A 22,542-nucleotide genomic window follows, 5' to 3' on the forward strand; every position below is an offset into this window, starting at 1 on the left:
AGAAAAATTAACCACCAAGGAATTAAAAAAAATAATGACAACTGAATAAAAAAGGATTTAGAAAATTTTTTTTTTTAATTAAATCTGTGGAATGAGGCCCAGATTCTGCCCACACATAGGCACGGGCTAAATATTAAGTATATGAATAATTATTCCAGAGAGGCCACCAGTGCTGATGCCAAGCCTCTCTCCAGATGCAAATTAATACAGAAATTGCTCCCTGAGCTCATACCGAAACCACAAAGTGAGCCACAAAAGCTAGGGCTGCTTCACTGACAGAGAAGCAGCAGCACTGCAAGCTGCTGTGTCCGAGCCAAACTGAGCCTTGCCAGTCCGGCTGACTGTGAAGTGAGGATGCGGCTGCACGCACCACAGCTGACCTCCTGCCCTCTTGGTTGGGAGGGGGAGCTGCCAGGTGCTGAAAACCTGGCTGAAAAAAAAAATAAAATCTGTGCTGAAGCCCGGCAGCCCCCCTTTTCCCACACGGCTCCCTCCATTCACACCTTGGGCAGATGCTGCAGCCTCACATCCAGGGGCACAAGCTGAAAAGTGGCAAAAATGGTGATGGGAGTCCAAAAAAAAGCAACACTGGCAAAAGGAGTTTTTCTCTTGGATGTGGAGTCTAAGGTGCTTAAGCCCAGCGTCACCCTGCAAAACAATTTTGGTGCAGTGCCCCAGTGATTGCTGCTGGGTATAGATTATTCAACATTTAAATTGGCCATCTGCAATAAGGGGGGGGGGGGTTGGACTAGAGGACCTTTAAAAGTCCCTTCCAATCCAAACCGTTCTGTGATTCTATAATATTTATCTTCTCTTAAATGAGAACGTGGTTAAGCCAGAGGTGTATTTGCTCAGGTGAGCAGTGACTTGGCAGAGCCCCAGGGGACGCAGAGAGATGCTGGAGGGGATGTGCCCCTGTGCTGCGATCCCTCACTACTGCCTCTCGGGTTTTAGCCCATTTTTTTAAAAGTTATTAATAAGACTCTTGCAGAAGAAGTGAGCAAGTTTGCTTCTAGGGTAGTTTTTATGGTGCAATCAAGGGCAACTCCTCTGCCGGTCTCCATGGCTCAGGGCTGAGCCGTGCAAAGTCAGGGATGTGCCCACAAGAGGTTTCGGAACAGCGTTTTCCACAAAGGTGAAAAACGTATCGTAAATCTCAATTGAGGTAACAATGCCATGAGGCCCGTGAGGGGAGTCATGTGCCAGGTCATCACATCTCAGCGGCACCAGACATTCCTCCACCGTCTGGTACCAAGGGAGAACGGGCATCTCACCTTCCCCATGTGCTTCTGTGCACAGAACCATAACCCTGAACATTGCAGGAGGAAAAGAAGAGGGGGAAAAAAATGCGAGTAATTGCATCAGTAGCAGACCAATGATCTGCGTTTCATCGATGGTCTGAGCTTCAGGCTCTGCCGTTCTCTGCCGCTGACCCTGGGTTTCCCCTGCGGCTCCTCCAGCACAGAAGCAGGGGTAGGATGGGGCCAGGGCCCAAAGCACGTCGAGGGAAGGGGAGGAAACCGCAGAGAAACCCGAGAGGACAGGTCGAGGAAACACGGAGTTTCTGTACCTGCCTACAGCTCCTGCACAAGCCTTTTTTTTTTCTTTTTCTTTTTCTTTTTTTTTTTTTCCATCAAGTAAATAGTGGTAAATCGAGCACTGGAAGATTTTTAAGGAGCTGTTATCGTTTTCTTCTCCACAGCAAAGAGAGTGGAGGAAAAAAAAACCCACAAAAAAAAACCACCCCAAAAAAAAACCCAGAAAAGCCCCGGTCGGTGCTAGGGCCGGGCGATGGGCCGCGCCCGCCGCCGCAGCTCCACCCCTGCCCAAGGTTCGCGGGGCGCGGGAACCTGGCGGGGGGGGTCCCCGCCTTCTGCAGGGATGCAACGGGTGCGGGGTGGGCACCCGCCGCTCCCGGCTTTCAGGCTGCCGGTCGCTCGGTCGGTGAGGAAGCGGTGGCCGCCGGGGCGAGGGCAGCTCCTCTTCCCGCCGCCGCTGCTTCCCTGCGGGGTTAAAAGGATCCCGCATCGAGCCTGGAGCCGCTCCTGCGCGTTTTCAGCCACCACGGCTGAACTCGAGCTTGGCTCCGTCTCCGCCCTGAGAGCCAACACCTTTCGTGTCACCAGGCGTGACAGCGAGCTGCCATTTTGCGGCCCTGGCTCCTGGCGAGGACGGTTTCTGCGGGAGGGGAGCGGTGCGGCGACGGGGCCGTGTGTAACCAGAAAGGAAGAGAAACAGGGGAAGGGGACTCGACCATAAAACCTCAACCCCCACTGGAAGCAGGGGCCCCCGGGGTCGCCGGAGGGCGGGACGTGGTGGGGGTGAGGGGTGGGCTTGTGCGGGAGCCGTCGGAGGCAGCCGTCGGGCAGCCCTGCCCGGCTGCGCGGGGAAGCCGCGGGCCTGGCACCGCGCTCCGCTGCCAAACGGACCCCGCCCCGGCGGAGGGGACAGGGCCAGGGGCGGGCCAGGGGAGGCGGGGGGAGTCGTGGAGCCGTGCGGTGGGAAGCGGCCAATTCGCAGAGAGGGCAGGGTAGCCCGGGTGGTCGGTGCCGTTACCGGTCCGCCCCGTCTCCCCCACACCGTCCCGCTCCCCGGCGGGTCCGGAGCGCAGCCCGGCGCGGGTGGGCGCGGAGGGCGGCGGAGGCCGCTTCCCCGGGGCGAAACCCACGGCGGTGGCGCCGATTGCGCGGAGCAGGAGCGGATATTGTTACGGCAGCGGGCGCCGAGGGTGTTAATCGGGGCTGGCTGGAGCGAGAAGAGGCAAATATTTCCGTCCGTGCCCTCCTGCCTCTCGCAGCACCGGCTGTCAGTCCCCGAGCTCGTTATCCGCGCAAGGCATCGGTTTGTTTGGCTGAGCTCAGCAAGGTTTTCTTCTCCGAGCAGAACTATAATTGCTATAATTCCACTGTATCATTTGGATCATTGCAGTATTGTTGTTTTCTCTCTCTCGTTTTCTCCCCCTAACACTGCAATAACGCGCTCCAGTGTTAAATTAGCAGGTTGCAAGGGGAAGGGGGAGAAAAGAAAAAAAAAAAAAGAAAAAAAAAGGAGAGGTAGAGACCATAAATGAATGAAAGTTTGTTTAAAAAAAAAAATATAACAAAAGCAACAAAGCAACTTGGCAGAGGCGAGCTTGCAGCGCAAAGCATCCCCGCCTGCGAGCGGGATCGCCGCCCGCACCCCTCCGCACCCCGGCCCGGCCGCTCTCCCCCGGGTGGGGGCAGCGGGGTCAGCGGGGCCCCTCAGGCCAGGCCGGGCACGGCGGGGCGGGGCGGGAGCGAAGCAGGACGCGGAAGGCCGAAAGGCCGCGGCCGGGCTCCCTGCACTCCGTGCATCTCCGACAGCCCCCGGCGCCCGCCCGCCGCGCCTCCGGCTCGCACCCCCGGGCGGGGCTCGGAGCCCCGAGGGTCCCCCGGCCCCTCCGCCTGCTGCTCGTGCCCCGGCGGGCTCGGGCTCCCCCCAGGCCGGGCAGAGGCTCAGCCGCCGTGCCTGGCCGCGCTCCCCTCGGCGGGGCCGGGGCCGAGCCCGAGGGAGGGCAGGTGCGGGGCGCCCCCCACTTGTCTCCGCGCCGCCTCTCCCGGGCAAATCCCGCCTCTCCCGGGCAAATCCCGGCAGGGAACCCCCGGCGGAGCCGCCCGGCGCGGCTGGGGCGAGAGCGGGAGGCGGCGGCTCCTCTGCGCGCCGAGCTTCCCCGAGGAGGCCTTCCTCCTCCTCCTCGTTTTTTTTTTGTTGTTGATGTTGGTTTGGTTTTTGGGGTGGGGTTTTTTTTTGTTTTGTTTTTGGTTTTTTTTTTTAGCTACAGAGTTAATGAATTAATTGTCACTCGTGCCGGGGATGGAAAAAGTTCCCGAGAGCCGAGCAGCAAACAGCAGAGATCTGCCTCTCCCGCACGGGCACATCCCTTAAATGCGGGCCGGGCCGTGGCCGCCCCTCCAGGGAGCGCCGGGCACGCCGGCCGCGCACGTCGGGGCGCTCCCGGCTCCTTGCATCGCCCCGGCCGCCGGGGGCAGGGGGAAAGGAGGTGGCAGGAACGAGGAGTAGGAGCTCGCAGGGAGTAACGCTTGGCCCCGCGGGGCACCCACGGACATGCACCTACAGAGCCTGGGAGGGTGTGCGGGAGTGTGTGCGCACACGGGCGTGCGCACAGCCAGAGCGGTGTTGTGCCCACGCCCGCACGGACACGCACGCAGGCGCTGGCTTAAATTTCCTCTTAACTCCCGCTGGTAAAGGAACTGGGAGACGCGGGATCCGCACGGGAATCGCGGCTCGGACCACGGGGCCGTCTCTTCTTCGGGGCTCAGGGCCGGGAGTCACCCGAGGGAGGGGACGGGTTATTTGGGGTGGCCAAGAGTTGTTCCTCCGACGTGCCTCTGCTTGCGGCGATTCGGGACCAGAGTCGCAAACGTGAACGGGGGACGCGCAGGCAGCTGTGACGTGCCGATTAAAACTGAGCCCAAAAGTGCCCAAAAAAAGGAGCCTGAACTTGCCCAGGACGTGACCACTGAAGGGAAAGGAGAGGAATAAACCTCCCCCCCCGAGATCTTCTGGCCCCAAGGCGGCGTCGGAGGGGCCGGTGGAGGGGAGATGTGCGTGGAGGGCCGGGCGGAGGCGGTCGGGGCGCGGAGGGGAGGAGGTCGTCGGTCCGCACTGCGCCGGGCTGCGGACGCTGCCCTGCCCGACGGGCGCTCCCCTCGGCTCCCGCACCCCACTGCGCCAGCCCGGAGCGCCGCGCCCGCCGCGCCCTCGCCCCCGCAAGCGTCTCCCGGGTGTTTGTCACGGTGAAAGCCCCACCGCCGACCTCGGTATTTTTAAACACTGGCTGCGAGCGCGGCGACTGCGCGCCACTGCGCCGCGCAGTGCTGGGCGGGCGCAGGAGAAGGAGGGGAGCTGCTGGGGGGGAGAAAACCCGGCGCGGATTCCCCCCGGTGAGGCCCACCCCGCCCCGCTCGGGCAGGGCCCGGGTTAAGGCCGGGCCGTACGGGGAGCGGGTCCGCCGTCGGGGCGGGCCGGGAGGGGGCGAGGCGTCCCGCGGGGGCTTCCCCGCGCGGGTCCCCGCGGCCCCCAAGGAGAGGGGCGTGGCGAGAGGGGCGTGGCGGGGCGTGGCGGAGGAGAGGGTGGGCATCGCGGCGGCTCGGGGCGGGCGCCGTTCCGGGGCGGTCCGAGCCGGGGTTTGGCGGGCGCCGTCTGTCGGCGTCCGCCCGGCCTCCGCCGAGAGCCAATCAGGGGGCGGCTGCCCGCACGTGGAGCCGAGGGGACTCAAGAGCGCCGCGGCCACCGCTCACTCCCCCCGTGACGGGCGTCCCGGCGGCACAGGGCAGCGCCGCGGGGGCGTCCGCGCCGCCCCAGCCCGCCCCGGCCCCGCCGCCATCGCCACCGCCGCCATGAGCGGCCCCTACCCGGAGGAGAGCTGCCCCGAGCGCCCCGAGTGCAAGAGTAAATCTCCGACTTTGCTGTCCTCCTACTGCATCGACAGCATCCTGGGCCGGCGCAGCCCCTGCAAGGTGCGGCTGCTCGGCGCCGCGCCCAGCCTGCCCGCCATCGCAGCCCGACCCGACACCGACAAGGCCGCGCAAGGTAAGCCCCGCCGTCGGGCAGGGCCGGGCCGGGCCGCTCGCGTCCCCCTCTCTCCACCCCGTCGGGCAGCCCGCGGCTCGGCCCCGCTCCCCACCCCGCCCGGCCACCGCTCTCCCGTTACGCAGCTCGTTAGCGGCGGCTGCGCTGCCGGGGAGTGCGGCCAGCGCCGTGCCCGAAATTCAGCCCGGTTAATTCCGCGCGGGTCAGGTACCGCCGCTTCAGGTTGCTGTCGCTTTCGATGTGCAGGTCACTTTCGAAGCAGAAATCAATCGGTGCGAGCCGTGATCCGTGCGGGGAAAGGCTGCCCCGTTCGCCCTAAACCCCTAACGGGTCTCGGCGAGTGAGCCGGGGGCCGCGCCCGGCAGCGGGCAGGGCGGCAATAACGGGGCACCGGCAGCCACTGGCCCCGGCCCGGGGTTGGCAGCAGCCCCGCTTCTTCCCACCACGGGGCGGCGGGGCGCCCGGCTGGGCAGCTCCCACGGGCGGCGTCCCTCCTTCCCCGGCGCTCACAGCCGCGCGGGCTCCCTTCTTCCAAAACCAAAAGGAAACTTGGGAGGCGGAGAGAGACGATAGGAGCGGGGGAAAGAAAAAGGGAAAAAATTAAAAAAAAAACCCAAACAACAACAACAAAAAAAAAAACCAAAACAACCCCCCAAAAAAGCGCGGAGGAGCCCCGGGCCGCAGTAGGAGCAGCGGGACCGGCCCTGCCCTGCCGTGCAGGACGGGGCCCGGCGGTGGCCGCTGCCCCAGCCCCTCGCCGCTGAGCGGGGCGCCGGGCCGGCCCTGCCGCCGGGCAGGTCCCCCCGTTCCGGGCCGGGGGCCGGCCGCGGGTGCGGTGTCAGGGGGCCGTATCTCGGTGCGGGCTGCAAACCGGTGCCCGAAGGGGGGCTGCGGGATCGGGGTCTTGCCCTGGGCTCTTCGCGCTGATCCCACTGACCGTGTCTCTCTTTTTCTCTCTCTCTCCCTCTTCTCTCTTCCCTCCGCATCCCTCTCCCCCCACGCCTGCCCGCCCCGTCCGACTGCTGCTGCCGCTTAACCCCCCTCCCCACCACCACCCCCACACCCTCACATCCTCCCGGCGCAGGTTCCCCGAAGGGCAGCCCTCCCTTCGAGCCGGCCGAGCTGCACCTTCCCCCCAAACTGCGCCGGCTCTACGGGCCGGGCGGGGGCCGGCTGCTGCCGCCGGGGCCGCGAGGTGAGCGTCCAGAGGGGGGCACCGGCCCGGTGCCCGCCGCCGCCCCCTGGGACACGCTGAAGATCAGCCAGGCGCCCCAGGTCAGCATCAGCCGCAGCAAGAGCTACCGGGAAAACGCGCCCTTTGTGGCCCCGCCGCCCGCCCGGGACGAGCTGGCCACTCCCGCCGCGCACGTCGAGGAGCGGCCGGGCCCCGCCGCGCCGGCCGCCGAGGAGGAGGAGGAAGAGGAGGAGGACGAAGAGATGCTGGAGGAGGAGGACGAGGAGGAAGAGGAGCTGGAGGACGACGAGGAGGAGGAGCTGCTGGGCGAGGACGGCGGGGGGCTGCTGAAGGAGGCCCGCCGGGGAGCCGCCGCGACCCCCGGGGCGGAGGGCGGGGATTTGTCCCCCAAAGAGGAGCTGCTCCTGCACCCCGAGGACGGCGAGGGCAAGGACGGCGAGGAGAGCGTCTGCCTCTCGGCCGGCAGCGACTCCGAGGAGGGGCTGCTCAAGAGGAAGCAGCGCCGGTACCGCACCACCTTCACCAGTTACCAGCTGGAGGAGCTGGAGAGGGCCTTCCAGAAAACCCACTACCCCGACGTCTTCACCAGGTACCGGCGCCACGGCCCCGGCCGAGCGCGGAGCGGGCGAGCCCCGGGTTGGGGGATTGGGACAGGACGGGACGGAGGACCGCGCTGCGCTGTACCCCCGCCTCCCAAATTTCGCCCCCCTACGCATCCCCCAGGTGACTCCAGTGCCGGGCTGGGAGAGGACGGGGAGCAGGTCCGGGCGCTGGGGGGACGCGGGGTCGGCGGCGCCTGGAGACCGCCGCAACCGGGGGCTATTTTTACCTGCTGCCCTCCCCCCCCCCCCCCCCCCCCCCCCCCCCGCCTCACCGCGGCCGCTGCCGGGATCGGTTACGCGCTCCCCGTGGGGCTGGACCCCGGCCCGGCCCGGGGAAGCCCCGGCAGGGGCAGAGATCAAAGCGCCGCTGCCTAAAAATACCGGCCTGGCGCGTCGGGGCCCCTCGCTGCCCGGTGGGGCCTGGCTCGGCTCTGCCCGCCCTTTCGGGTTTTTTTTCCCGTTAAAAACGGGAAACCCGCGGGCCCGAAAATACCCCCCCCCCCACACCCTCTTCAGCCTGGAGGAGGGTTGAGCCCCCCAAGCCCGCACTTTTAGATCGAAGAGAGGCCGTTGGTTTTTCGTTCGTTTGTCCGGGGGGGGGGGGGGGGGAGTCGGTCCACGGGGGCGTTTTGTCGTGTCCCCCCGCCGCCCCCCCCCCCCCGCCCTCAGTGTCGGGCATCGCCCGCCGGGTTCACCCCGGGGCGTGCGGGTGACCACGCCGCGCTTTTCGGGTTGGTGTTTTTTACGGCTTCGGCTTTGCCTCCGGGGATTTTCGTGCTGGGGGGCTGGGGGAGAGGCGGCGGGGGCCCGGGCAAGGCGGGCGCGCTCCTCTTTGGGGTGCCGAGCTGACGAGCCGTTTTCTGACACCGGAATGGTTTGCGATTTGCCTGACTTGTGTCGATGCGCACCGCGGCGTGTGGCTGCCGTCCCCCTGCGCCGCCGTTTCGGCGGGGACCGGCTGAATTTGGAGTGGTGGAGGCGGGGGGAGTGTTGCCAAAACTCGGGAATCCCGACGGGACCGGGAGCCGCTGGGCTGCCGGCGGCTGGAGGTGTCGGCCCTGCTTCCCCAGCTCCTCACCGGGGCACCGGAGTTTCGGGCCCATTCGGCGGCGGGGGCACAGAGCCAGGGGGCGGCCCGGGGGGGCGTCCGGTGCCCCGGGCTGACGGCGGCGTCTGTGTCTCCCCCAGGGAGGAGCTGGCCATGAGGCTCGACCTGACCGAAGCCCGAGTGCAGGTGAGTGGCGGCGGGACCGGGCACCGGGGCCGGGGCGGCGGGGGGGATGTGAGTGTAGGGGGGTCCCGTCCCTCCCCGACGGGGCCGAGGCACCGGCTGGCGAAACCCCGTGGGACGAAAACGCGGGGCCCCCGCGGGGCGCGGGTTGTTGGCGAGACCCGCTCGGCCGCAAGCCGGGGATTTGGCTGCCGTCGCATCTCCAATCGGGCTGCATAAAAGCCCACTTAGCGCTAGAACAAACAGGGCCATTTGACGGCGAAATGTTGTTTGATTTCCTCCCCGCCTGCACAAGGAGCTGGCTAATGCTATTTGATTTCCCATTTTTGATAGCAATAAGCCTGCATTGATCTAATAGTGAGTGAGTGCAATGCTATTAAAGGTGTTTGCCGCCCCATACCAGAGTGCATTTCCCAAGCCGGGTCTCATAACCAGAGAGACGATAAACACTGGGATGCCCTGATTGCCAACAGAAAACAGATGTCTCCCGGGTCTGAAGCCGAGCAAATCACTTTACAGTTAAAATCGGGCGCTGATAAAGCATAATAAATTCCATATGGCTCATTTGATACACAACAGCTTCTTGCATTAGAGGGGCTAATGATGAGATTTGTCCCCTCCTTTCTGTTGACACATTTCTCCATTGTCAAACAGAGATGTGACAGCAAATCAGTATTTTCGGCTCAGGGGAACAAGTCGTGGGAAAGTTAAATAACTTTTAAAAAAAGAAAGACACCCCCTTTCTCTCCCCTCTATTCACGGGAGAAGATGCAATTAAGGGAATATGAATTATGAGAGCCCCTTCGTTTACCTTTGGGTCTGCTCAGACTTATTAATTCAATAAGGGGGAGCTGCGGCGAGGACAGCTTGCTAATTGAGTTTTAGTTGGGAAAGCCGCTTCTACCCCCCACACACACCCCCACCTGCCAGGCTGCGCTCCCTTCCCCGCGAACGCCGTGCCTTCTTCCTGCGTGGGTTCCCCCCGGCGTGGGAGCTCGGTTCTTGCTCCGCAGCCGCGCGGAGAGACCCGCAGCGCTGCTCCCTCCCTGCCCGCCCGGGTGGGAGGGAATCCACGCGGAACTTACAGAGCCGAGCCGGACAGGGGGGACCTCAGCCCACAGCAGCCAACAAAATCGGCAAACGTGTGCCACTCTCACAGTCTCTCTCCTTCGGTGCGTGTGACGCCTCGCACTTGGTTATTAAGATAATTTTTTTTCCTTTTGAAATGCGGGGTTTTTTTTTTTATTTTATTTTTTCCCCTCTACCCCTCTCCGGTTTTGAGCCCGTGTTAGCTCACGATTTTGGCTGGAAGGGAGGGGGAGAAGAGGCCGGGGACGGCGGGGCAGCGGCTGCCTAACGAACTTCGGTAAAATACGGCAGCCAGGAAGCGCGGGGTTTGCTGCTTCGGTTGCCTCGCAAATTATTTCTTCATTTCAGACGTCAGTGAAATCACCGTTTCTTCTTCCTCGCTCTAAATATGAAAGGGGGGGGGATAAAAATTTTAAAAATTTTCATCATTCCCAAACGAAAACATTTGGAAATTTTCCCTTCAGGGAAAAAAGCCGCGCAGCCCCCGGTGTGGATCTGCGGAATAAAAACCCGCCGAGTCCCCCCCTTCCCGGGAAATCGTTTTCCCGCTGTTCCAGTGGGGCCAGAGCGCTGCTGGAAGGGCCCCTCCGCCCCGGCAAACGAAAGCGGGGGGGTGTGGGGGTGTTAAACTGCTATGGCCCGCCGGGAGCCTGGGCCCCACCAAAAGCCGCCTGCGCCGGGGTGGGTCGGCACCGCCCGGGGCTATAGCGCGGCGCTGACACGCGTGGCCCCCACGGAGCGGCCCCGAGCTGGGGGGTGGGGGGGCGCTCCTCGGGCCGGAGCGATGGGCGCCGTCGGGCCGGTGCGTGTCGGCGGCGGGGCTGTCCTGTCCCGTCCCCGCGGAGGGCGCGGGCAGGCGTCATTAAAATCGGTTTTTCTTTTGGCTTTCAGGTATGGTTCCAGAACCGTAGGGCTAAGTGGCGGAAGAGGGAAAAGGCTGGGGCTCAGACACACCCCCCAGGTTTGCCTTTCCCTGGTCCCCTGTCAGCAACTCACCCCCTCAGTCCGTACCTTGATGCTAGTCCTTTCCCTCCTCACCACCCAGCTCTAGACTCCGCCTGGACCGCCGCTGCCGCCGCCGCCGCGGCCGCCGCCGCCTTCCCCGGCCTGCCGCCGCCGCCGCCCCCCGCCTCCGCGGCGCTGCCCCCCGCCGGGACCCCGCTCGGCCTCGGCACCTTCCTGGGCGCCGCCGTGTTCCGCCACCCCGCCTTCATCAGCCCCGCCTTCGGCAGGTACCGCCCGCCCACGCGCGACGCGGCGCCGCGGGTGACCCTCGGGGGACGGGGGCGTGGAAAGGGGGGGGAGCAACGACGGCAACGCCGCCGGGGGCCCGCGGCCGTACGTGGAAGCCCCGCGGTCGAAACCGTGAGTGGCGGCGGCGGGCCCCACGCGCGACGCGCCTCGCGCGCGGGCCGTCCTGCCATTCGAACTCGGGAGTGCTGGCGGCCGGCGTCGATTGGGCGCCGCGCAGGTCACGTGCCTCCACCCCGGCCTCTCATTGGGCGAGGGCGGCTCGCCCCCCCCCCCCCACGCTCCACTGTCGTGGCAGGTCCCCCGTGGGGACGGCCGGTCCGCGGGCGCCCGCGGCGTTTGCGGGGGACCCGGGCATCCTTGTGGGTCTGTGTTGCCCGCTCAGGGGGCAAGGAGGGAGTAGGGTCCCCACGGAGCAGGCTCGTGGAAATCAGTGTCCCCACGCAGAAACGAAGCCGGCGTGGCTTGTGCTATACGTGGCCTCTGCTTTGCTCGGGGTGGGAGTCGCTGGTGTTTGGCGGTGCAGGACGCGCTGAAGCCGCGCCCCGTGGGATCCAGCACGGGGCAGATTTTTTTAGCCGTGGTCACGAGTGGGTTTGAGCGGCTTCGAGAGGCTGGTGCCTGGGCGAGCCGCCGCGGGCAGCTCCCACGCCAAAGCGAGCGAGCCCCGGGGCTGGGGCCGCCCCGTCGGGGCAGGCGGGGGGGGAAGGCGGCCGGTTAACGGACAGGGCGAGCGAAGCTTTCTCAGGACAGCAGTTTTGCCTTTTTTTTTTTTTTAGTGCTCGCTAGAAACGGCTTCTGCCGTTTTATCTTTTCTCCTCTTGTTGTTTTGTTTTCTTCCCCGTTCCAACGGAAAAAAAAAAAAATGTTTTTCCCTGCAGCGTCGCGTTTTTTCCCGGCGGGGAAAAAGGAGGCGAGAGGGGCCGGGCGGGGGGGCCCCCGGCGCGGCGGTGACGGCCGTCTCTGCTTTCTCCTCCAGGCTCTTTTCCACCATGTCCCCCCTGGGCAGCCCCTCCAGCGCCGCGGCCCTGTTACGGCAACCGGCGCCGGCCGCCGAAGGTTCGGCGGGGCTGGGGGACCCGGCCAGCGCCGCCGCTGCCGACCGTCGGGCTTCCAGCATCGCGGCCCTGCGGCTGAAGGCCAAGGAGCACGCGGCCCAGCTCACCCAGCTCAACATCCTCCCCGGGAGCGGCGCGGGGAAAGAGGTCTGCTAAGGCACGGCCGCCCTCCGCGGGGCGCGGCGGGGGGGTCCAGGGGGGCGAAGGGGAAGATGGAGGCGGGGGGGAGTAAGTACGCGGATGAGTAAAGGTCACCTCAGCACGAATCAAGACCAAACTCGGGGTGGGGGGCAAAAAAAAAAAAAAAAAAAAAAAAAAAAAAATCGTAATGAAAAAGGGGAGCAGCAGCCGGGGCTTCTCGCGTTTAGGGAGCTGGAGGCGGTGAGCGCCGCTCACATCAGCCCTGGCGTGAGGGAAACGGCACTGGTGAGCCCCCCAGTTATGGCACTCCTTGGCTGGTACATTCCCAAAAATGTACGACGCGTTCGTTTCCCCTCTGAGCATCGAGGGGAATGGGGGAAAAAAAAAAAGAACAGTAAAAAAAAAAAAGTAAAAAAAGCGCCCTAATAAAAGTTATTATATATTAGCATTACATACACAAAATATTTTTCCTTCTCTATCTGGCAAAAAGAAAGATAAAACAAATAGAATTGTAATTAAGAAAGAAAAAAAAAAAAACAAAAAAGGGAACGCTACCCACATTTTCTTAAACGAACATCCTCGGATGTCGAGTCGGTCTGGTAGGAGCACTGGAGAACTGGTTTACGTGTCGGTGCGGCGAGCGGTGTGCGCTAACCAAGGATGCTGCCAGTGCAGACTGAAAGTGAATTTGATGCTGTAAGCTAACCAGTGCACTTAAGGGAAAGGGTCTGTCTTTTTCTTCTTATATTCTTTATCACTACACCAACCAAGGTTTTTATATCAAACCAAAGGGAAATATTACACTGCTAGAATATGGACTGTTTAAGTCACTAAACTGTGATTATTGATTCTGTACATACCGTTGTTATAAAAAAAAAAAAAGAACAGAGCTTTGTATATTTGAAATGTTATAAAACAATTGCACTCAGTGTAGTGTTGTAAAAGTTTGTCATTCTGTAGATTCTCACTGTGTTGTAGATACAATAGGGTTCCTAGACAAATATTTATGTACAAACCCTTTATTTAACTTATTAACTGTAGAGGTTTCTGAAACCCTCAAGAGGCGATGGTACAGTACTTTTTCGTGTAATGTCGTTATTGTTAACACTTTTCCTTGCTCTCCGGTGGAGAAGTGCTGCGTTCAGAAAATAAACAAAAATATATGTTTAACAAAAAAAAAAAAAAAAACACGGGAAAAAAAAAAAGAAAGAAAGAAAGACGGAACAAAAGAAAAAGGGAAAAAAAGAACAAAGCCCAGTCCTTGCGGGGCTCCCGGGGCTGCGGGGCAGGGGCTGAGCCCCGCCGGGGCGGCCGGGGGCCGCGCCCCGCCACCGCCTGCCGCCGGGAACCCCCCCACGGGGCGTGGGGAAGGGGCGCAGGTGACTTGGCCGGAGGAGACTGCCAGAGCCTGAGTGGGACGGGGACACAAGAGGTGCTGGCGGCCCCGTTTGTGAGGGGATCTGCAGATCCCGGGGTGGGGAGGGATACCCACGGCTGTACTTGCCCGCGCTCTGCCGTGGGCCCCGTGTCGTGGCACCCCCCGTGTCTGCCGGGGTCGCCTCTCGGTACCCCACAGCGAGGGGAGCCGCCCCACGCACGCCCAGGCAGGGATGGGGCAGCCCCTGACTCCGCTGCTGCCGAAAGCTGGGGCGGGGGAGAAAAACGAGGATTGGGTGGGGGCGCTTGGCTTAACCCCGCCGCACCCCCATCCCTCCCGGGAGGCAGGAAAGTTTCTCCGCGCCTGTTTCTTGTCCCGGCTCCCCCTTCTCCCGGAGACGAACTGCTGTTTTTGTTGTTTTTTTTTTTTCCCCAGTTTTTTTCCTTTCCCTCTTTTTTTTTTTTTGTTTGTTTGTTTTGTTTTTGTTTTGTTTTGTTTTGTGGTATTTTTTTTCTTCTGCTTTGTTGGTTTTTTTTCTTCTTCTTTTTCTTCTTCTTTTTCTTTTCTTATTTTTGGACCCAGGTTTTTCGTTCGCCTCTTCCACGGAGCAGAAACGCGCGGACTTCCCCACTCCCCCACCTCCACTGCCGGCGGCCAACCCCGCTCCCCACGCCCCTTCCCCCGCCCCGAGGGGCCCCCCCAATGCCGCCCCCGGCCAAACTCCAGCTCTCACCCCGAGGGCAGCGGGCGTGGGGCCGGGCCGCCCGAGCGCCCTCGTGGGGTTTGGGGGGATTTTTATTCTTTTTTTTTTTGCTCGGGTGATTTGGTCCAATCGTGGCATCGCTCGGTAACGGCACCCCGGAAGGGCCGGATACCGGGGGAGAACCGGACCTCCATCGGCCACCCGAGCCCATCGGGAGAGCCGGTCCCGTCCCGTCCGGGCCGCTGCGGGAGCGGGCACCGCGCCTGGGACCCTTCCTCGCAGCTCCCCAGTTCCACCCGCGGGGTTTCACATCCCACCCTCCTCACACACGTCCTATTTTTGAGCGCTCAAACCCGCCACAGGGGCGAAAAAAAAAAAAAGAAAAAAAAAAAAAGAAGAAAGAAAAAATTAGGCTTGTTCCCTGGACGTTATTAACAGCGCAGGCTGCAATGTGCTGCTTTTTTTTTTTTTTTTTTTTTTTCTTCCTTAAGGAAAAGGGAATCATTATCAAGCCATTACGCATTAAGAAATGTCATTCAGTCATTTTTATTCATTCGGCTGAAATCTTCGTAAAAGCCCGAATCACACTTCTGCAGGCAGCAATTTCGTTAATCCAGGGGGTTATTACTCTGGGCCCTGATTAGGGTCTACGCCGCTGCCAAGCAATCCTATAACCTCCTCAAAAGAAGTTTACCTCCGTGTTATAAAACCAGTAGCGGTATTTATACTGTGCAATAATTAGTGTATTACTTCAATCCACTAACGGGCTCATTCTATCTCCGCACCAATCCCCCCCCCACCCCCTCCTCACACCCCCCCACCCGTCTGCTCCCAGAAAAGCCGGTGCCTCCTTTGGTGCCGCCGAAGCGGTGAAAGCGGGAGGAGGCTGGGAGCCCCCTCTCTCTCTTCCCCCTCGCCCCGCCGTAATTCCCATCTCTTTCTGCTCTCATCCAATTAGTGCGGTGTATTAAGCGGTTTATCATCTCATAGTCAGCTATTGAGAGAAACAAGGCGAGCACTTTGCAATAGAGCCTGCTCTCCTTTGACACCCTCAGGTACTTACATATTCCACTGTGCTATGAATAATAGAGGAAGAATAGAGCGCTAATTCCCTCATCAAAGAATGCCTTGTCTGCTGCTTTGCTCAACAACACCATTCCGATCAAAAGAAAAGCAATAAAGCTTAGCATAACAAAACGAAACCTACTTATTAGCTTAGTGGTTAAATTAATGCAGAGCCGCTGCTATTCAAACCCAAGGTTTGGAAACAGCCTCCAACCACCTGATAATGCCGCCTTCGGGACGGAGGAATTTTAATCTCGGCTCCGGCGCTGGCACAGATGAGTTCATCTATTAAACGGCCATCAGCGGGGCTGCGGGAGAGCCGCTCCGCCCGGCCTGCCCCGCAAGAAGGCGCGGGGAAGGCTTGCCCGACGGACGCGCGGTGGGAAGGGAGGGGGTGCTTCTCTTTTTAGGGGAGAAAAGGTTGTGTGTGTGTGGGTAGGGGGGGGGGGATTTGGGCGCGGCAGCGGTGGGAGCCGGTGTTGCGGTCGCCCCACGTGTCGCCGGCGAAAGGCGGCTCCCTCCTATCACCGCTCCTCTTCCCCGACGGCGAATAAACGCAAATAAACACCGACCTGGGTTTAACCGTGAGGGGGGACTGGGGAAGGCGATTCGAGCCAGATCGGCCCCAAAAGGCAAACCTCGCAACTTCAGCCTTCCCCAAATTATTTCCAGCGCTGCGCTCACCGGCCCTATTTAATATAAGTTAATGGGGCCGGTGAAACCCCAAACGCTATCAAGATGATTTTGAGCTTCCCAGCCTTCCTCCGGGGCCAGCACCAAGACCAGGCAGGCTGCCCAGAGCTTATTAGAGAGGGAGAAGGAGGAAGAAAAAAAAAAAAAATCCACTTCACTCCTTGCCAAGACTTCGGCTCTGCTCTGACCAACTCCGCTGAGAGTGAATAAAAAAATTGCCCTAATTCGGGGTAAAAGCCCCGGGTTCCGACGTCCCCCCCCCCTTGCCCCGGGTTGGGTGAGGGGGACTGCAGGACATGCCCTGCCCCCCCCTTTCCCCCCACTCCGCCGGGCTGTGGCTGCGCCCCGCGAAGTCATCCCACAGCACTCTCGTTTAATCTAAACATCCCTAAACTTGCAAATTAACAGGCTCTTCAGCTGTAATTATACAGATACATACAAGTGCCACAGGGTCAGGTTACGGCGTATCTATCCATTTTATTTGTATACCTAACGTCTGGGGGAGAAGGTCACACTTTTCACTTTCCTAAGGCATTCCACCCGCTTAATATTGGGTTGGAGACTAAAGAAACCTAAAAAAAACCCAACCCCAAACCTGCGTGAAATTACAGGAAGCCAGGATCTTTCAAAGAGCTGCAACATCAACGTGTCATTTAGGCAGCAGCACCTTCTCTCCCAGACAAGCCTCCAAATCAAGGTCTCTCTTACAATAACCCAACTAAGCATGTTGGGAAGGAATGACGGCTCGTCGGGGGTGGGACAACATCGGTGCAAACCCAGGGATGGAGCAGGTTTGATTTCTCAGGTACAGTGGCTCGACGTGAGTAAAACAGAAAGGATTTAGCCCCAAAAGTTGCTCAGAAGACAACTGTGTATTTAGGCATATCCGAACAGACATCACCCAGACAGACACACAGCGTTGTCCAGTGCCTCTTAGGGACAAATGAATGGCATAAAATACTCTGCCACGGACACACGTCTCCCTTCGGTGCACAACACCTTCGTGCTGATGCTCTCACTTTTTCTTGAAGCTCCCTTTGCCCATGGTTGGCCAGCCTAAACGGACACACAAGCACTTCTGTGAACCCAGGAAAAGTCGGGAGCAATACGACCTCGCATGGTGTATTTTCAACAGTCAGATGATCAAATCAAATTCTCTTTTACTAGAAAACTTTATTATTTTCATTCAAATGTTAAGAAAACTTTACATTTTATACGGTTAAAGATTTAAAAGAAAATTTTTATAACCTTACATTAATATATCACAATGCAAACTGAACGGCGAACATGAGTACAACGATAGTTTGGGTACAAAAGTATGTACCCAAATTTACGCTCTTTTCTCGTCATACCTGCTTGTAATTTTATTAAATGAAAAATACAATGTGTTTATAAAACCTTTAAAACCTCCAATACAGTAATTATTACAGAACAGCAACAATGATTCTCCGCTTGCCCTTCCCCCGTTACCAGTTACAATGCCATCCCAAACATATTTTTCCGTATCGATCGCTTACTTTCAAAGAGTATGGGAAGAAATGAAATACATTTATACCCTGTGCGCGTACAAAACAGGTTTTGTACATGTGGATGTCTTCACATCCACATAAGAAACTTCCAGCACGGCAAAATAACACGCTTAAGGATGCCCGGAAAGACTCTTGATACAGCAATGGTCCCTATTTTTAGCACCTCCAGGTTTCAGTCCTTCTTTACCTTTAATACATCGGAAAGTAAAGCGTCCCTACCCCTGTGATCAGAAGGTATTAGGGCATTTAAAGGCATTTAGGTTTAGCATTGTTTTTAATTGGTATGTTTATGATCAGGAAGAAGATAAACTGTGAAAAGGCAAAACATTAGTGCTCCTACCGAGACCCCTACTAACCTCTCTTCCTGAGAGCACCTCTACTAAATACCCTGGAGCAAAGTCTAGGATCACTTACATTCCAGTAACTCTCACTGGGAATTATCCAATTAAAGCAGCAGCTCCCCCACCCCCTTTTCCCTCACAGGTCTAAATACACAACAAAATATATTGCAAAAATCAGCTACTCCGTATTTTAATAACCCTGGCCTCTCAACGAAGAGAAAAACTGAAGAGAGAAACACCTCGATTATTTCACGTCCATGTGAACCATGCATCCTGTTTTCATCTGCCGTTCTTCCTCCTCCGAAGAGACCAGATCATTAAAACATCCTTGTGCACACTGAGAGAGAGTATTGTTTCAGAGATCATTACTGCTACACAAGGAACTAGCCTCTCGTCTCTCTCCATTTTTAATCAATCACTGTCTGTCACTGTTGGCCTCTCCCGCTGACCTGCCTACACTGACGGTGAAGAGCTTGCCGAGGTTCACTTCTGAGTAGCCACTCATGGACAGACATTTGTCTACGGTGCTCTTCAGTCTTTTGTAGGCCTCAGAGACTTCCCTCCTGAGTGGCTTCTTCTTCAAATACTCTAAAAGAACAAAGAAAAAAAAAGAAACAACAGAGAAGGAGAGAAGGATTAAATGACAGTACTTTAGCATGCACTACTACTGCAAACCATGGTATTTTAAAACGAGGTGAACGTCGTAGCTAGCAAAGATGACGTTTATAGGCAAAGACTAAAAGAGCAAAATATTCTACTTATGTACTTTTGACGCCAACTTGATGCAGAGCTGGTGCACTTGTGCTCCTCCTTTCCAACCAACTCCATGTTCTAGAAACACCAGCTCCTACTCGAAAGCTTAAATCTGCAGTTACACCTTGGGACAGGTGGTGCTGGGTATGCTCTGCGTTACCGAGCACACAAGAAGGACAGATCACAAAATGAGGTGCCCTCCCAGACCGTTTCCTCCCACACCGTGGGGCTGGAGGGACTCCAGGTCAAGCAGAGCTATGAAAGCATGGCACAGGTACTTCAGGGTCGAACTTCCAAGCCATTCAGGTGTAGCATAAGCATGTGTCTTGTGGGCAACCAACACGTTCCTCCTGTTGCTCATCAGCTTTGCCTAAAAGTTCTTGTCTCATTTCTTCTTGTTGCCTTCATAATGTTGGTGCTGCCCTCCCCACGCTTTGAGCAGGTAACAAAGGAGCCTCTGTCCCCTCTCCAAGGGCTTTTACTACAGGCACAAGTTAGGATGAGAAACCAGTCGTTTCTAAAACAGCTGAGGTTATTCAAGAGAAGGGTTCAGAGGAGAGGGACACACTGTTTTTTTTAAGTGCCCCTGTGCAAGGGAAAAAATGGCTCACTTTTGCAAGGTGACTGAGGTGAAGACGCCCCATCAGACGCACCTTTGTCTCAGCAGCCAAGTCAAGGCCTGCTACACGAAGAGATGGCAGGGAAGGGAGGCATGGTAACACCAACAGCTACTACAATTTTGGAGTTCGTGAACTCCCCCTCCCTGCAGATTTATTAATATTTTTGCAGAGACTCAGATGTTTTAAGATGAGCTCAGCAGATTAACTACTGGGTACAATACAAACAGTAACGTTTTACTGAGCAATTGCCACCTGCTTAGGCTTTCCGCCTTATTCACAAAGTTCCACTGAACTCAATTGCTCTGCGTGATGATATCAGCTCTTTAAAAATTAAATTAAAATTTAAATTAATGATGCCAGTTTGAGTAACTGAATACGTTGATTAATAGCACTTTGGCACGCACCTTTCATGCACCCTTGTGAAGAAGGTACGTATCGTGCTGTCACACTCAGTTTTGGGTATTTATATTGCCAAGTTTGGGCAGTAAGCAAACAGAGGAAGGTGCCCAGCTGGAGATATCACCTTCTCACCACTACCCAGGCAGTAATGACATTATGTTTATTAGTAGAACTAAAATTTCCTTAAACTACACCACTAACACAATAAAAACTTTGATTACAAGAATCTGTTCGTTAACAGACAGAAGTCACTATGCCATAAACACATTTTATGATCCTGAAATTATTTAAATGTAGGGTTTAATGAAACCAACCTTGAAAGGTGTAATAACCAGATCCATAAAAACACCAACCCACTTTGCCACAAATTCAGCACTAACTAGTCCATGCATTTTCAAGGTAAATGATACACTAGGCGGGTTCACTCGCCTATGCTCACGAGTTTGCAAAACCATGCTCTTTATACCAAGGAACTGTGGAAAACACCGTCCTTGTAGCTCAAAACTAGGCTAAAATAGTTTAAAGCTTCCCGGAGCTCAGGAGGGACCAAGGTGAAACGTATCGATGTGCAGAAAACAGCTGGCACATGTGAACAGAGCAGGGAGGCACATTAATCATGAGAACAAGGAGGCAAACAACAAACCAGGGCAGAAAGTAGGGAGCCCACGTACAGCTCCAATTCAGGCTTTAGCTGTCCCGCTAACGGAGCACCTAGCTCCCCGCGCCCCCCCAACATTAAATCTAAACTTTAATTATACGCGATAACCTTCCTGACAGTACGCTTCAAACATTTCTCAGACACAATTACCCTCGTAGAGGCAAGCAGAAAAGGGTGGACTGAAAAAAAAAAAAAAAGGAGAAATATGAGGGGCCTCGTTGAAGCAATGAGGCCAATTTTAAGTTTCAATTATAAGAGAATGGGAGCCGGGAGCTCCGGGAGGAGAGGCAGGCAGCGGCTGCCTCTGCAGCACAGCCGCACCGTGCATTTGAATGACACAAGTGCATCTGATGACTGGGGAGAAGAGATTTAAAGAACTGTAGTAATACAGAGCAGGGGAAGATGAGAGAGGACACAGCTCCTGATGTGTTTACCTCCTTTGCTGATGGGATATTGACTTTTCCCACCAGGTTGGTTAGAAAGGGGACTATTTACGCTGCCACACAGCAGAGTAAGAATGACAACCAGCATCACTCTGTGCTCCTCTGAGTAAAAGACAACTGTGACCGTCATATATCACACAGCCAGTCAATACCTTCGAGTTACCACACCATCCGACTTCGAGATGCATATAAAAGCTCCTACTTTCTTCCTAAATGAGAATTTAATCAATAACGCACCTAAGGCACTCTGAAAACTAAGCTATACAAACTGACTGAAATTGCCTTTCAGCAGTCATGTTCCGAAATAGTCCTGTACCTATTATCACCCCATCATTGTTTTAATAACATCCAAGTTCAGCAGCAAGCAATCCTTTAAGAAGATGACCATTGCTGCAGAATGCTCATACGGCTATACATAAGGAGATATATTTATATGCATGCAGAGCATAGGAAATCTACAAATGAAAAATGCAATTATTTTATTAAAAAAAAAAAAAAAAGAAAGGAAGATGTGCTTCTGACTGTACATAATTAAAATTCAGGTATTGTATTTTCTAAAGTTACTAAATCACTGACTCTGGTAAAGATTTCAGAACTGTGTCACCAAGCATGCAGTTAACCTCCTCCCTCCCCAAACTAACTGCCCCCTTGTTCCCTTCACAAAACACAGCCTGAACATCTGGATGTCCTTGTCAAATTCAGCACCCCAGCCAAGTCCTTCTTTAGCTATCTAGGTATATTTTTATATTATTTGGGAAAAAAAAAATAATTAAAAGATACCTGAAATCCATCTCCCCCATACTGTTGTACTGATGCTGGAAGCACGGATGGAAATATTTGGAGGGAATCTATACCTGGCCATGTGTGTTCCTTTTATTGCAATTTCTCTTCATTCATATTAAAATGACACCGAATAACCTGATAGTCAGGATCAAGAACTTTTGTTCTTGGATTGCCTAAGACATGGCTCGGTGAAAGCCTTCTGTTCTTTCTCCTACTGATTGTACAGCCGAACTGTGTCATATTATTAAACTCTCTCCCCCTGATTATTCTGTTGATAGCCTGCTCTTCAGAGGGAGAAGTAAAAATATATTCACATTCCTTTGTATTTGTGTGCGTGTATCTGCAGCGGGTACGTGAGAAACAAAGTAGGTGCCTATCAGAGCAGTGCCAAAATGTTGGTTTATCTGGGAATGCACAAAAAAAGCTGCGGAGTATCATTTATGTACAGCATCGTCTCTCTCTCTCACACACTTTTATTTAAAGAGTTAAAGAACAGACTAAATTAGCTACTGAATTTTTTACATCGTCTACTGGTTATTGTATTTTAATTACAGCAAGCTTAGACACACAGGCAGCAGTCTCTGTTCCAAATATCTGTGTTTCATTTATTTCTGCGCAAAGGTAGCAAACAACAGTCAGTCATAATTGGTTCTGTCAGATGTTTTACAGTCAGTCATAATTGTCTCTGTCTAGAGGTGTGTCAATTTACTGCAAGTTAAATAAATATTCTGTCTATTATGATATCAGGTTATGTAAGCCATTTTTTTAATTGCATGGGTTCCCCTTTCATAATCCTCAGCACCCCTATTTATACTGTTAACCTTAACTTTGCCATTTTGGAATGTCAATGAAAAAAGTCAACAGTAATTTGATGAACAGACGCGTAAGCCGCTAACATACTTGCTTTTTTATTTCTAATTAAATACAATCAAATTAGGCTATAGAGCAATTAAATTATTCTGTCTTGACAGTGCTCTCCTCAAATACCTATCAGTGACGCCAGTTCACTGGCCTAAAGAGGGAGGTTTGCTAACCT

The 22,542-nt window shown here is 56.3% G+C and overlaps 2 protein-coding genes across 3 annotated transcripts in view; one reads left to right on the top strand and one right to left on the bottom strand.

The window, feature by feature from the left end:
• Positions 1–5,297: 5,297 nt before the first annotated feature.
• On the top strand, positions 5,298–13,218 carry ARX (aristaless related homeobox). Of its 2 annotated transcripts, XM_086766858.1 has the most exons (6): positions 5,298–5,574; positions 6,659–7,358; positions 8,560–8,605; positions 10,583–10,652; positions 10,737–10,923; positions 11,922–13,218. In XM_086766858.1, the coding sequence occupies exons 1-6, from the start codon at positions 5,382–5,384 to the stop codon at positions 12,154–12,156; spliced, it is 1,431 nt and encodes a 476-aa protein (XP_086622984.1). In that variant the 5' UTR covers positions 5,298–5,381; the 3' UTR covers positions 12,157–13,218. The 2 variants fall into 2 exon arrangements, with proteins under 2 accessions (XP_086622984.1, XP_086622975.1); XM_086766849.1 differs by having other exon boundaries at positions 10,583–10,923.
• Positions 13,219–17,133: 3,915 nt separating this feature from the next.
• Positions 17,134–22,542, bottom strand: part of POLA1 (DNA polymerase alpha 1, catalytic subunit) — a 203,825-nt gene continuing 198,416 nt past the window's right edge. Inside the window, exon 37 of the mRNA XM_086766873.1 lies at positions 17,134–18,438. Coding sequence (XP_086622999.1) covers positions 18,266–18,438 — 173 coding nt within the window. The 3' untranslated portion in view covers positions 17,134–18,265. The remainder of the gene's footprint in view (positions 18,439–22,542) is intronic.

Source organism: Chlamydotis macqueenii, chromosome 1 (genome assembly GCF_036417535.1).
Source record: "Chlamydotis macqueenii isolate bChlMac1 chromosome 1, bChlMac1.mat, whole genome shotgun sequence".
Taxonomy (NCBI): domain Eukaryota; kingdom Metazoa; phylum Chordata; class Aves; order Otidiformes; family Otididae; genus Chlamydotis; species Chlamydotis macqueenii.

Excerpts from the sequence above, each read along its gene's own strand:
- ARX (XM_086766849.1), top strand. The coding sequence starts at position 5,382 with ATGAGCGGCCCCTACCCGGAGGAGAGCTGCCCCGAGCGCCCCGAGTGC. Across the intron at positions 7,359-8,559 it reads TACCCCGACGTCTTCACCAG|GGAGGAGCTGGCCATGAGGC; the intron begins GTACCGGCGCCA and ends TGTCTCCCCCAG. Across the intron at positions 10,924-11,921 it reads ATCAGCCCCGCCTTCGGCAG|GCTCTTTTCCACCATGTCCC; the intron begins GTACCGCCCGCC and ends TTTCTCCTCCAG.